This window comes from Schistocerca serialis, chromosome 2 (genome assembly GCF_023864345.2).
Source record: "Schistocerca serialis cubense isolate TAMUIC-IGC-003099 chromosome 2, iqSchSeri2.2, whole genome shotgun sequence".
Lineage (NCBI taxonomy): Eukaryota > Metazoa > Arthropoda > Insecta > Orthoptera > Acrididae > Schistocerca > Schistocerca serialis.
The window spans coordinates 695,407,310-695,423,208 of record NC_064639.1 but is presented as its reverse complement, the minus strand read 5'-3'; the positions used below and the strand labels follow the sequence as shown (position 1 = coordinate 695,423,208).

At 38.4% G+C, this 15,899-nt stretch overlaps 1 protein-coding gene across 1 annotated transcript in view; it reads right to left on the bottom strand.

Moving 5' to 3' along the window:
* Positions 1–1,337: 1,337 nt before the first annotated feature.
* LOC126456340 (sialin-like) overlaps positions 1,338–15,899 on the bottom strand; it is a 41,361-nt gene continuing 26,799 nt past the window's right edge. Inside the window, exons 5-6 of the mRNA XM_050092093.1 lie at positions 10,434–10,586; positions 1,338–1,520 (exon numbers count right to left, since the gene is read on the bottom strand). Of these exons, the coding sequence (XP_049948050.1) occupies positions 1,338–1,520; positions 10,434–10,586 (336 nt within the window). The remainder of the gene's footprint in view (positions 1,521–10,433; positions 10,587–15,899) is intronic.

The following is a 15,899-nucleotide window of genomic DNA, read 5'->3' as shown; positions in this document are numbered from 1 at the left end:
TTTCCTTATATAGCAGTTAAGTATCTTTAAATATAGCCTGAACTAATGCAATTGTTTCATAATTTATGAAATAATTGACATTACATCCTTCTCTAATTTGCACCACTTGACTAAGATGGCCTGGAGTCAGTTAATGTAAAATGCAGAACTGAAAATCATATAAAAAAAACATCACATAACCAAGTACCATTTCTATATGAAGTGACAGTTTTGGTACTAGTACGTCTTATATGATTTTAAGATATGAGCATGTAAATTTACTTCAGTTTCATAATTGTAATGCTTACAAAACTAGATTTGGTGTAGAAATTTCATTTATATTAACTCTTTTGCATTTTCATAATATCTCGAAATAAAGTTATAGTGCTTGGTAAACTGATTTCATAACACCATCCAACTGAATGAAATGGATAGTCTCTTGAAAAGAGGTTAAAAGAACACCAGCAAAATTAACACGGGTAATAGAATGCAGAGCTGTATCAAATCTGTCGTCAGGCTGAATAGCAGGAGAGTATTGTGTTTCCTGTAAAAATCTTCTCAGTTAATGAAAGCTGTAGGTATTCAAAATAGTTTACGCTGTTGCAGTGCTACCCACTTTCAAACCTCTATTACTTCCTCTCCGTTTTTCACAGCATGGTAGGGTTGTCCAGCAAACTTTAATTGATGTGTGAAAAGTCTTCTCATTGATTTATGAAAAATCCTCAGGCAAGAAGAATAAATTGTCGTGGAAACAAGTAAATATCTGTACTAATTTTTCTGTGCCACACAACAAGCAAAAATCCTTGCACAGGCTGGCCAGTCACTGTTACACAGTGAGTGATAGTAGAAGCCTTCCCTTCAACTACCAAGTAAAAGTGGTGCCTTCAGTATTTTTAATTGAATGTTTCATAGACACAAACTAGATGGTAAGTGCTACCCAAAAGGGCATTATTTAAAAATGTCTGTAATTTATTTTTGATTACACTACCAATGAAGAGAGAAACATCTCTATGAAGAGAAACAAATTTATGAATTGCAAGGAGTTACCTTACTGTACTCATTTTAGTTGAAGAAAACTATCTGTAATCATTGAACTGCTATTTGTTAAGTTTAATCTACTAATAAAAATTAAATAATAGTAACAAAAAGTAATTTAACTAAAGAAAAAATGATGAAGTGTTTCATTTCCTAAACGTGAGAGATCTGAAACTTAGAAACATTATATTATTCTCAGCTAATAAACTATTAAATGTATTATACTATGCCATATTTCATTTAAGATTGTGTTAGAAAAATAAACTGAAATGAAAATAGTGAATTATGAGATGTAAGAAAAAGTGAAAACAGAATGTTTTCTATTACTGTATTAAATGCAATGTCAGAGCATTCATGTGAATAAGGTAATTACCAATTGCATTGAAAAATCTGTATGCTGCCAAGTGAGAGAGGTATCCCTTCCCTCGGATCCACTGAGATAACCAACCAAATACACTGCCAAACACCCAGCAAAACACATATGGTAATGCAGAAAGTAGACCACTCTGAAAGATGGGACACAGTATGTAAAATTCCACAAATTTTATAAAGTAAAAGACTATTTTTTCAATTAACAACAGAGACAAAAATTTATGTCCATGAAAATTTTGGCATAGGGCATTGTTGAACAGTGATCTACTATTTTTTAATTATTTTCATTTCTTTTTGCATGTAGTCATCACATTATGACTTTTGTAAACATCATGTTATGTACAAAGTTTATCACGTAATATATACAGGCTATATCATAATTAATTGTGTATACACATATACTTTAAAGTACTTGATACAAAGCAAAAAAGGTCTCAGTTAACACAGGTCTACAAATGAACTGTTTTGGAGATAATTGTGACTTTGTTGTTGCCAGCTACTACTGATGTGATTCTGTGTAAATGCTGCATGCCAATCCATGTGGTCATTATTTACATTTTCAAGATATGGAGTTGTAGACAGAGTGCCACTCATGCCAGTTGCGTGCAGAGCATCAGTTATGTTGTATGAGTGATGGTGGTAACATGGAACATTACAGTATTGAGAAGTATTCAGATATGGCATATATATGGGAAATAGTAGAGGACCTAGTGTCATCACTGCCTTGAGCTCTCATTAAAGTCAGTCAACCCAGTTAATTTTTGGGGCCCAATGGAGGTGGAAAACATAATTGTGAGATGCAGCATTAAAAGGCAGAGTAGTAAAGATGTAAATAGACACAGGCACGAATCTCAGCTTATTGCTTTTACACCTCAGTGATAAGCAGCAATTGAAGCTACCTCACTGCTGCATCAGTGGGTTGGAGACAGAAACTATTCATCCCTTGGGAACATGCAGTAACAAGCTAGAAATTTGTACAGTGAAGTATGAGTTAGAGTAGTGTTCCTTAGGAAAAGGAAGCAGGGTTTTGATGTCATTCTGGGGGATGATTTCCTGTGATGCTTCCAGGGAGTTGCAAACTTTATGAATACCAATGGCTGATCATAGCATGTAAGCTTTCTCGGCCGGCGTCTTCATTAATTAAAACTTCCGGGCTGAATTGCCATGGTCCATATATAAAATTTCTTCTCCTTCCTGACATTTCATTGCCGGCTGCAGGCAACATCTTCTGAGGTGAGTAGGCGACTGGCTGCTAGGCGCTGGTGGTCCCACTTATATAGAGTGCTTAGATGGCGCCACCACTTGTCACGTGTTTTCGACTTTAAAATTATCTCTGGCTAGTGCCATCTCTCTCAATTACGGGTAATCGATTGTCACTTCGTTGGTACAAAGTCAAACGCCATATCTTGTCTAGTTTTAATCCTTCTTCTTTTCTATTAAAATTATTTCCGTGCTTGTAGATCTCTATAGCTTCTCTATACATGCGAGTGTAATAATGTGAGGTCCTAGCTATCACGTTTGTCTCACTAAATTTTATTTCGTGTTCCGCTACAGCTGATTTCTCAATCTGTCCCAATCTACCAATGGCTGATGTTTGAGGTGACAAATGCCCTTGCAGTTTTTCACTATTTGGAACAGGTCATGTCTAATATTTTGCACTGCTTCAACTACGTGGATGATACTGTCATTAAGGACATACTAAGAGTGAACGACTGCACAATCTCTGGGTCTTCTTTCAAAAATTCAGGCCATGTGTCTGTACCACATTTGCATTTTTGCTTTATCCTCTGATGCATTTTTGCTTTTTCCTCTCTTGTTCCAGTGCCCCTTGGCCATTACTGACGTCACTATTCACGCTCTTTTCAAAATTTCTTCTGTGGATAGCCTTCCAGTTACCCTCGTTTGTGACAGTGGACCCAGTTTTTGCCTCAGGCATCTTGTGATTTCTGTGTGTGGTTAGGCGTTCACCATGTTTTATCCCCTCCATTTCACCCCCAATCTAAAGTGGTGGCTGAGCATATGGTTCCCACCTTTAAGATTCATATAAAAAAAATATCTGCAAGACTTCCCCATCAGAGAAGCCTTTAATTTTTTTTTCTAATGGTCTACCACATGATTCCTATTGGTCCCCATGGGCCAGTGGAGTTTCTCCAAATGCACCAGCCAAGGATGCTGCTCCAGCTCCTTCGTCCTGGATCTTGCCCGCCATCATATTCCGGCGTACTGAGTTTTACACCGGGATGGCAGTTCCGGTGCATGGTTTTGGTTGGTGCCCCCACTGGATGGTGGCATTAATTGTGTACTAGAATGGCTACCATGCCTACATCCTACAGACAGGTGATACAGAGGTCCAGCATCATCAAATTCAACTCTGTGACTGGCTGAACACCCATCCCTGCTCTGTCCTGGCCACAACACTGTCTTCAACTGTACACTGGTCACTAGGCGCACCTACCCATGATGGTTTCTGCCTCCTTTTCCATTAGTGGCAGTTCCTCCCCCCAAAGAGCCTATGTCTACGCAGCTTTCTGCAGCAGCTCCAGTGGTGGTCCCACTGGAGTGCATACCCCTTGCTGGTTCAATGTAACCAGAGCAGCCTCAGCCTGCAGTGCTGTAGCCTGCACTTTATACACTGTACACTGTTGCCAAACATCACTGTGTATCCCACCTTGGACTGCCCATCACTTGTTCCATCACCTCATGCTCCAATTGGGGGAAAAAGGGGGGGGGGGGGGGGGAGGTGGCATTGGGTCTCTCCTTCTGTCCTTCGCCTGTATCCCCAAGTCTCTGGCAACCAGGGGTTGCTTGTTGCTTGCTTCTCTTGCCTCTGGGTCCTCCATGGATGTGGATGCCATCTCCACATAATGGCTACCCACAACTCATCCTGCAGACCAGCAATTCTCCGCCCATAAAGTGGATAGGGGTGTAGTGACCAGCATTGATCCCCATCTGAGATCCAGGTGTGCAGTTGTAAGGCACACCACAGAAGTTTGCAGACAAAACTAGAAGTCTGACAACCATCAGAGGCCACTGCTCACAGATGTATACAGCACCACTCAGCCACGCACTCTACCAGCCACCGGACAGCTTAAAGAGATAGGCCCGACCAGCTCTATTTCAGTTACATGTTTACCTCTACATATGTATGCTCTGTGGCTAGTGTATCCATTATAATAAATTGTTTTCTAGACTGAATAAAGTTTGTTGTGTCAGTCATTATGTGGCGTTCTCTTGTGGGATTAGAACAGAGTTGAACATACCAACAGCACATTCTGAATTGCGGAAATTAGTAACTTAGGTTGGTCAGTAGAGAGGAAAGGCATTTGATGTAGATAATCTTTATAAATAAATGGCAATGACCTTGTGATATAGCAGGTGGATTCTGCCCATCTGCTATGTTTTTCCACTCTCAAAAATAACCAATCATTTTGCTAAATATTATCTGCTTTTTGATATATTTATTTAGTTGAGACAGTGTAAGAAGAGCTCTGACAATTTGCAGGGCTGTTGCTAGCTTTCAACTGCAAAGCACAAATGGCTGCAGAAGAAAATAGTAGCCATCTATGGAGTCATGGCAACAATGATGTACTATCGTAAAGGCATTTACAAAACAGCATTATGTTCTCGGTTGAGGTACGTGCGCAAAGCTGCTGCGCCCAGCCCACTACAATTGTCAGGTATCAAGTTATGTCGACTCAACTATTGTGAAATGTGGCATGTACTTAAAAATCTCAACTTCCTATTTAGACTTACTTTTACTTAAATTCACTATTCAACATATTTCAAGCATTTTGATTCCATTAGTGTAATTAGTTTTTGCTATAGGCCACTGTTAATTAAAAGTTTTGATTAATTAAATTTAGCACAATGATTCACTACATGCAGAAACTTATGGTCTAATCAGCGTAATTCCATAAAGTGACCTACAGTATTCAAAAGTTAAGCATTCCCAAATTCCAGTAAAGTATTTTAAACTACTGAACAGTAATTATGTTCTACAATAATAAATATGAAATTTTCTGGCTAATGACATTTTTCATTGTAAGCATAGGCTGTGATGACCAACCCTGTTGGATGAGGCAAATTACCTGCCTGAGGATACAGTTGGTCACTTTTGCCTTGGCAACTCAGGCACTAGTGATCGGAAAACCATCCACCACTTGGCGGGAGGAGATATCCAAATGAAAACACGAACTCCTACTGATCAAACTTGGGATCTGGACCAACAGGCAGCCAGAATGAGGCATATGCATTGCTGTTGTGTCTTGTGGGGTGAAAAGAAATGTCATAGACATAAATGTAAAGGAACAAGGCCTATCATTGCAACCTGTGTGTACCTTATCAGGGACTAGGTCAGACAGCCTAAATAACAAAATTAAGGGCTTGTAGTCTGTAATTAAGTGGAACTTGGTGCCATATAAGGGAATGTGACAGCATACACAATGGCCAGAATCTCCTTTTTGACCTGAGAGTACTGCATCCATCCTGGACTGACAGTTTTGATGGAAATGTCAGTGGCAGCTATGACCATCTGCATTCTGATTTGTGAGGATTGCTCCCACACCATGCTCCAAGACATACCTAGCTAAAAGCATCAGTTTGTTGGGATCCAAGGTATCTAGACATGGTGCCAACCAGAGGCATTCCTACAGTGTGGTGAAAGTGTGGTCTCACTCTGAATACCGAAGGGACACCTTTTCATAGAAGGAGGTGAAATGGTTGCGGCATGCTGGACACCTTGGCAATGAACCAGTGGTAATAGACAATTTTTCCTGAAAAATTCTGCTGTTCATGCAATGACAAGGGCTGTGGCAGGTTCATAATGGTACTGACGAGACTCTCCATGGGTAACACACTCTGCCTCAAGATGATGTGGCACAGATACTCAAGAGATGGTTGGAAAAATCTGGACCTCATCAGACTGCAATGCAGACCCATTTTTGAAAGAAGGCCCAGAGGTTGTGCAAGTCATAGTACATCCTGTAACAGCGATTCCTTTCAGGTAGTTGAAGCAGTGTGAGATATTGGATGTGACCTGTTCCAAATAGTGTTGAAAAATTATGGGGTCACTTGCCACTCCAAACATAGTACTCATAAATGTCAAATGGTGTATTAATGACCATGATATGCTTGGGTTCATCACCCAGGGAGAACTGGTCATATGCTTCAGAAAGATCAAGTTTGCAGAAGAGCTGATCTCTGCTAAGTGTGTGAACAGTTCATCATGACATGGTAATGGTCACATGTTGACCATGGTCTGTGAATCCAGAGTGTCCTTAAAATGACTACAAAGGCACAATCTCCCAGAGATTTTCTTGACAATGACAAGGCATGTGGTCTGTTCACTAGAGGAAATGTGAACCATGACCCCAAGACTTGGTTCACCTCCACATTCACTTGTGAATGCAGGGCCTGGGGACTCTGCCTAGCATTTTTGGACAAGTCAACTAGATTATGTGGGCTTGTAAGTCCTTGATGCATCTGAGGCTTTCTGCAACAATATCCTGGAATCCTGAGCACAGATATTTGAATGACTGATAGGGGATCTTGGTAGATATCAACTTTATCAAGCCAAAGGCCTGAGAGGCATGAAATCCAGAAAGGTTAATAGGTTGAGTAACTGATCTACAGATGACTCCCACCATGAACTGGCCAATCAAGGGGGTTTGCTCCTTACCATATTCCCTGAGGCACACGTTTACTGGCAACAACTGCAGAGAACAGAGGTCTGAATATGTTCGGGCATTAACCAGAGACACTGCTGCATTTGTATCTTCCTGTGGGTGTAGCTGTCAGAAGAGAACCAAAACCTTGATAAAAAGCTTGTTGGAATAATGATTGGAAACCAGCTCTGATGACAACTTTTCCTGAATACCCACATCCAAGGTTTTTGATGCTGTGTTCTTGACAGCTGAGTGGCAGACTATGATTTTCCTGGCACTTACAACAGACAGCCCAATGATGGGGACACTTATCTGTTGTGTTTAGAGTAACACGACATAAGTGATGGTAACAGCATGAGGTGTCTGGAATGCTGTGTATGCACTGTGTGGGAGTCATCAGACAGGCCGGCTTGCACTGCTGTGACACCATCTTTCCCAGATGTAGTGGATGCAGTCAGGTCATCATGTACTGCCATGACATCACTCCAGGCCTTCAGTTGCTAACCAGTGGCATGTGAGACCTCATATAGCTGGGTAATTGACAAAACCTCTTCAATGGTGGGAAGGAGGGGGGGGGGGGGGGTTGCTAACTGGAAGGCTCATTGCCAGACTTCCTTATCCAGGGCAGAGAGGATAAAATTGTGAACCATAATGCCTGTGTATGACTCTTTTGACTTGTCCGTGACAAAACAGCACTTGCAACTGAAGTCGTGGAGCGTTGTGGCCTGGGCACAATAAGGCTTCTGTGGCTAGTTCTGGCATTGGTAAAATTCAACATAAGCAGTTACAATGTGCAAGCAGCAGCTGTAATAGGAAGACAACCACAAACACAACGTATCTAAATTTTGAAGTGCAACACTGGTGGAGCCTGTTGCATGACCATGATGAGATCTTTCTTTTGCTTCACCAATGTTTGAATCAGAGACTCCATGCCACAAAAAAATGCAAAAAGCAACTACACAATGAAAAACATGTGGAGAAACAACCCCACTTGTCACCAGTGTATTCTAGTCCCACAAAAGAACACCACTCAATAACTGATACAACAAATTGTATTAAGTTTAGAAAACAACTTATTATAATAGGTACACTAGCCAAGATGTGACTCAAAATAACAGTCCAATAACACATATCCAAAGGTAAACATGTAACTGAGTTAGAGCTGACTGGAAACATCTCTAAAAGCTGTCAGGCGGCCAGTAGAGTGGGCAGACAAGAAGCAGTGTGTGCATCCATGAGTGGCAGGCTCTAATGGTTGCTGAACTTCTACCTGCGTCTGCTAAATTCTGTGGTGCACCTTACAACTGTGCACCCAGATTTCGGTCGTGGATCTGTGTGGGTCACTACACATATTTAAGAAATTTGCAGCTGAAAATTTTTTGAATCCAATGAAGATGCTATGGTTACTGTAGATGGATATTTCGCAGCCCTTCCAAAATTGTAGTTTAGGATACAATATAATCACTGGAAAAGCACTGAACAAAGTGCATTGAACTAAAACTGGAATACAGAAAATTGTAAGTGCATTTACAACTCAGGAGACCATCTTTAATGTTTGATGAGAACCATCCACCATGACCTAGTATGAGAAAAGACAATGTCTTTCCATCAAGAAGAGTTATTGATCAGAGAGTAGTCACATAAGCTAAGTACTAAAAACTAAAATTCAGGTATCCAATTTGCCTCATTTGTCATCTCACATTACAGGTGACCACATATGCACCCATAGGCACACTCTTTTACAGTGCTACAACCTGACTGCTGAGTATTTTTTATTCAAATGTTTTCCACAGGGAGGGGATCCTTGAGCAGTAAGTTCATTCATCAGCAAATATTGCAGTTTTAGAAATATCCTTCAAAGGATCGAAATGATAGAATCCAGTACCTATCAGCATCTGACCATACATGTTATGTTCTCCAATTCAGAGTTTAGCTGTGATGTAGCCTTTCAGCTCCATCCTCTGCTTTCTGTTATGAAGATAAGACTTCATCCATGAAAGAAGTATGCCATTACTGCCACAACACTTTAGTTGCCAAGCAGAAGACTCATATTATGCAATTTCAGATAAACAAAAATTACCTGCTGATACAAGATATAGTAAGAAAAGTTCTGGTAGAATGTAAATTATTTATGAGTAAAGAAGCGATCTTCTTTATTCCTGAATTACCTACTAGCACGAGAAATAGACATCAGCTTTTATATGCTAAATGAACAACCAAATGCAAAATACTTCAGAATCCAGATAGGTACAAACTACATGCAGTCAACACTGCTATAATATCAACAAGAATCTTGGTTCAGCATGTTCTATCCTTTGAAGTATCTTTCACTGTCTTCATTTGAAGTCAGAAGTCATGGCTTTATTTTTATATCTTCATAAATTAAATAAAACATCTAAACAGTAAAATAAATGAATAATATTGTAAATATCCTACAGAGGTCTATTCAAGAATCTGGGAATTCTAAGTCACTTCTAAGAACTTCCATTTTTAATAGTATTTGTTGCCACTAATATAAAGGCATTTAAAATTAACTGTGATTTGTTTAATTACAATAATAAATTCCATTTAGTCTCCTCTTCTTGTCCAGGATTTAAAGTGAGGTTATGTATTCAGGTAAACAAACATCAGCAAGCTCCCAAAAAGTATTAAACAACATAATAGGAGTAACAAAGATAACCAACCACTAAGCTAATTATTAACATGTACTGAAAGCTTCTATGTAACTGATTTTTTTATACATAAACATGTTTTATATGAGTGAGGAGGTCTTGAACACTTATTATTCAGATGTTTAATTGGGTCCTTCATTAAGTTGGATTGAATTAATGATATTGTGAAGGATTTTGCAAGTATTAAAGCTGAGAAATAGCATTTTTGTTAATTTTTTGTTATTTTTAAAATGTTTTGACTGAATATAACGTTTAATGTTGTATGAGTTATAATAAATGACAATTCTAAAAAAAAAACATGTCTGTGTGTAAGTCCTAACATAAAATTAATATCCAAATAATTATTTTTAGTATTATGGTTCATTTAGTTAGTCAGCCTGTCTTCAACATCAGCTGAGGGAACTGAGAAGTCCTCGGTTCTCACGTATCAACAAGGGCTGTCTCTGAATGTCTAGTACTGAATAGATCTTAATTATCTGCATATGTGACTAAAGATAAAAACTCAGGAATGTTCTTAATGATGTTGAAGAGTACCCTTGGATTCACAAAAGTGTTTATTTTATGGGTTGCAGTTTGCATTTTATAAGAAGTGGCAATGAAATATTCTATGTAAAGGTATGAAAACCTTTGTATATGTATATACATTTTCCAGTAGTATTTTATTCATTTATTTTTTGAAGCAATGGATGTTTGCAGTAAATGAATTCCTTACCTGTGCAATGTCGAAATGCAGAACTGTTTTCAGATATGTTGGCATTTCGCTAAGTAATGTGAACATTGTCCATGCTGTTCCAGTATGAAATATAATTGCTGTCCAAACAGGAACTGATGTTAACAATTGTAACCAGGGCACTGGTGGTGCAACCTAAAGTGTTTAAGAATATTAGCATTTGGAGAAATATAAAGTATGTCAGAGTCTACTCTGATGTGTCAAATATAAATGACCTGCAACTAATGTTTTCTTTACAATGTCAGGTGCATTGTATTAATTAATGTTGCTATTTACTTTAGTGAAGCCCAGTACAATGTTTACAACTGATTCCAAAAGAACATCAAACATACCTTACACAGGCACACCCCCAAAAATATTATAATTTTATGTTATGAATGGAACACACGCAACACTGGTGTAATTTTCTGCAATATTTATTATTTGTTACACAAATTGGTTTTTGGCTGTTGTGCCATCATCAGGTACAAAGATAAGTATGTGGTGCACTGAAATTTTTCTGAATCAAAGATTTTATACTAGTACTTGTATGAAGTAAATCCATTTCCAAAGATGAAAAAACATTAATTGTAGAATTAGGAATAAATCAAGATGGAATATTTTAGTGTAAATGTGATATAAGATTATTTAATTAAGATAAAATATGTGACACATTAACTAATGAACTATAGAAAAATCAAAATAGTTGTCCATAGAAGGAAACAATTTAACAATAAACTTTGGTGACATATGGCTGAATAAAATAATCTTATCTTTAGTAGATCCTAAATTACAAACAGATAAGATATCATAGTGTTATTAAGCGGGTCAGTGAAGCAGTGTCAGTGTTTATAAAGAGTAAAATTTTTGTAACACAATGAAGGAAATTATAATAACTGAAATGAAGGAAATTGGGCATGTGAGTAAGAAGGGTAATGTACAATATGGCATGGATTGGATTGTGAGTAGTATCAGAAGTTATAAGTGGTGAGTGAGGGAACTGTGTCTGGTCATTCAGTACTGAGCTTGGGTTGATGGACATGTCTTTATTAACTCCCATTCAATATAGTTCATGCTCCTTCCTTAATGGATATGATGTAAAACTTTATCTTTCACCTAGCAACTGTGGCCTTCTTTAAGCAGATGGTCTGCAAAAGTAGAGTCTCCTTTTTTAAGCTCCCATCTTCTTTGGCATTGCTTCAGATGATACATATTGCCCTGCCCAACTGACCTATATAGATTTTACCACAGTTACAAGTAATTTTATTTATTCCAGTCTTTTCCAAAGCTGGAATTCTGTCTTTACCACTGGGCAAGACATGTCCTATTGTGTTGTGCACATAAAATGATGTTTTTATGTTCCTGGATTTAAGCTTTCTGGCAACATCCAGTGAGACGTTTCCTGAGTATGGAATTGTTCACCATTTGTTGCATTCTTGAGCTGGTGGGTCAATGAAAAGGTAAAGAGGAGAGTACATCAGTTGTTTCTGCTTTCTGTGCTTTACGAATCCACTAACGTAGGAGGATAACCATTATCTGATGCTCTTTCACAAGTTTTGTGTATGTTTTATTCATAATTTATAAAATATTCTACCAAGAGCTGACAGAATGGTCAGTCAATGGCAATTATCATTTTTATTTCAGACAGCTACTTAAAAATTCTTCACAACCTCTCTGTACTCACAATATGGTATGCATTGTGCATAAGTAGTACAATTATAGAGCTTTCACTATAATATCATGTGCAAATTCCTACAAATGTATTGTTACCAGATGTACACATTTCTTTTAGCATTACATTCAAGATGTGCATCTTTTAAAACCCTCTGTGATTTTGCACATATAGTCAGTCTTCATTGTTGTGAATTTTCAGGTTTTCGTGGTGCAAAGACTGCTCCATTAGGTTTCGGGAATGCAACCGCATGAATTCTGCTTCTTCTTCTAATATGTCGGCTGTATACCTTTAAGCCATCTTCAGAAAGAGCCGTACGACTGACGCTCCAGCGCTCGCTCCATCCTTTTAAACTCGCAGACCGTGCCGCTGCGCATGCGGCCACAGATAAACAAGGCGCCAGTGATGTTGATTGGCGGCAAAGACATACAATATGCATGATTACGTCTGTGGCTGCGCATTCGATCCATGCTGGGAGGTCGATGTGTTACTGGGAGCTGAACTGTAGCGACGTCTTTGTAAGTTCAATATTGAAAGTGCCGGATTCCATGATTTATCTAATGTGACACCGCTGTCTCTATTAATTAAATTCTTCATCAAGCGGGTTTCAATGGCCTCTTTTACTACGGAGTCCCAGAAAGATGAAACAGAAGTCAGAATTTCGACATTTTCATGTACCATAGAGTGACCAGAATCAATACAATGCTCTGCCACAGCCGATTTACTGGGTTGTAAGAGCCGAGTGTACCTGCGATGTTCCATACACCTCTCTTGGACTGTACGATTCGTTTGTCTGGCGCCTTGTTTATCTGTGGCCGCATGCGCAGTGGCGCGGTCCGCGAGTTTAAAAGGATGGAGCAAGTGCTGGAGCGTCAGTCATACGGCTCTCTCTGAAGATGGCTGAAAGGTATACAGCCGAAATATTAGAAGAAGAAGCAGAATTCATGTGGCTGCATTCCCGAAACCTAATGGAATAGTCTTCATTGTTTTTGTCACTCCTTTCTTACTCACTATATTACACTTTAGGTAGTCAGTTTTGGTTGAAGGGTGATGCTATAATCATAGCTAATATGGAAAACACCCATAATGTTTAAACCTCAGTGAAAGTCATGTGAAAAGGGCTGTATTTTGGAACAAAATCATTAAGACCTCACATAAACATTAAAATAAATATGACATGAACTTCAGTGCTCACAGATATTTAAAACCAATTTACTTGTATATCTGAAAAGAATCTTTCACTCTTCAGAAATGTGTGTACTGTTGTGAAGGTTCCAGATACACTACGACTGTCTTTCAATTGATGATTCACATACAGAATTTTGCCTCTTGTTGCTAATATCTATTATTAAATAAGTAACACTGGCATTACTCATGAACAGAGTCTGATTTTTATGCAATAACTTGTTATTTTTCTTTGGTCCTGTGTACACGACAAGCATAAAAATGTTTAAGATTTTTGTTGCCAGAGTTAATATACTTCATTCTATCATTATACATTTTTATGTATTTCACTATAATTACTTGTTTTTTACTTTACACTTCATAAATTGAAATATTATTGCTTTTTTACCCATCTCCATATTTCCCCAACCATCAGTAACAGCCTCCTTACAAAAATATTCAAATCAGACCTGCCATAAAAATTGAAGACAGGAAGAAAAATTATCTCTAAAAATCAAATTCTAGATGCAATGAAATGTGGTTAGTTGCAATTTGAATTGGATTGTGAAGGACATACAGAGGCTGGACAAAAATATGGAAACACCATGAGAGATGCATGCTTGAATGTAAATGCAGATGTTAGCAAAGCCTGTAGGTTGGACTGTTGTATTTACCCATGAACAACATCTTTTCAGTGTTCTCAGTATGTTAAAATTCATCATGATTGGAACAGTATCCTAAGTAGTTGTGAATGCGTTATGTCATAGTTAAGTGAATTCAAACATGGGCAAATTGTTGGTGCTTGTGTGGTGGGTACTCTCATAACCAAGAGAGGTGAAGTGTTTGGTCTTTCAAGAAGAATCAAATTAAAGATTTATGTACTGCATACAGGGAGAGACATCATCTGCTTAGTCACAATGCAGATAAAAGTGTGGTGTTCAGAGATTATGACAGATGATCATTGAAGAGGATTGTGATGAAAAGTAAGAGGACAACAGCTGGAAAAGTCATTGTAGAAGTGATTGTCACATTTGCAAACCTTATCAGCACCAAAACAATGTGACGAGAGCACTGTAAGCAGGGAACTGCAGTGTGACCTGGAATTCCAAACCCACTCATCACTGATGCAAATACCCATAAAGGAAAACTTGGTGTCAGAGCAATAAAACCTGTAGTATGGAGCAATGGAAGACAGTCATTTGATTGGGTGAATCTAGTTTTATACTGTTTACAACTTCTGGTCATGTTTATGTCCCAAGATTGAAATACAGTGGGGGTTCAGTGATGATTTGGGCAGCCATATTATGGTATTCCATAGGCCCCATGCCTACTTTGCAGGGTCACAATCCTGCCGTGGATTATGTCACTATTTTGGCTGCTGACATTCATCTCATGATACAGTGTTTGTTTACCAGTGGTGATGCTGTGTTTCCAAGAAAACACAATCCCTGTTCACACAGCTCACATCATCGAAGACTGATTTTGTGAGCACGAGAATGAAGCGTTGCATCTCGCCAGGCCACCACAGGCACCAGATCTCAATATTAGTCAGCCTTTGTGGTCTGCTTTGGAGAGAAGAGTGCATGATGATTATCCATCTCAATCCTCATTATCTGAATGTGGCACTGTTTTAGAGGAAGAATGGTATAAGACTCCCTAGACAAACATTCAGGATCTGTATTTATCCATTCTGAGATGACTGGAAGCTGTTTAAAATGCCAACAGGTTTCCTACACCAAATTAGTCATGGTAATGTGTTGTGTTATTTGTTGTTTCCATATTTTTGTCCAACTCTTTTACTTTTGCTTAATTTTCTATTATTCAGTATTTGAGTTTTTCAAAGCAAAGTAGATATAATAACAATGCTGTGTCTATCATTGTAGTAACCATTGGTGCATGTAGTAAAGGGCTTTGTGAACTGCTGAGGTAGTCCATGGTGCAGAAAAGACTATCAGGCCAAAGATACAGTGGCAGTGTGTGCTAGTGTGTGTGGCAAGAAAAGGCAGCCAAATGGTACTTCTTAAGGATTTGTAACTGTTTCTGTTCATGATGTCTCCTCTTGCATCAAAACTATCACCTAAATTAAGATCTTGGGTTACAATGGATGATGCTTTCATTGCTGATGGATAGTGTTCTATATTAAGTGTGCAATATGCAGATCAGGTGCTCTGTGAAGTTCCAACTTCACTGCATACACATTGTGATGCACATATAAACAACAGGCCAATACACTCGCCTAAAAAGCAAGAGTTATTGATGCTGATACAAGACTCAAAACTCCAGAAAAGAATTTTTACAATGTGTATTCCACTGTGGTTGCTCCAAACATTCCATGGTACCAGGTTCAAGTGCCTGAATATTTTTTATTCTTTAAAAGTACAGTGACTCAGCATTAAGAAAAAACTATTTATATTTTTGCTATCACGATGCTCTGAAAAGTGTGTAGTGCTATATAAGTAACCACAACATATGGATAGCTGTTGACCCAACAATGGACATACGTAGATATTTCATTGATTGTCTCATTGTTGGCAAACTCTATAAAGAAGAACACTCAGAGCCATTACTGATTTTCTGCAGAGTGGACAAATCAGCAGTAGCTCATTTTGTGAATGACAATCTTCAAGCAATGT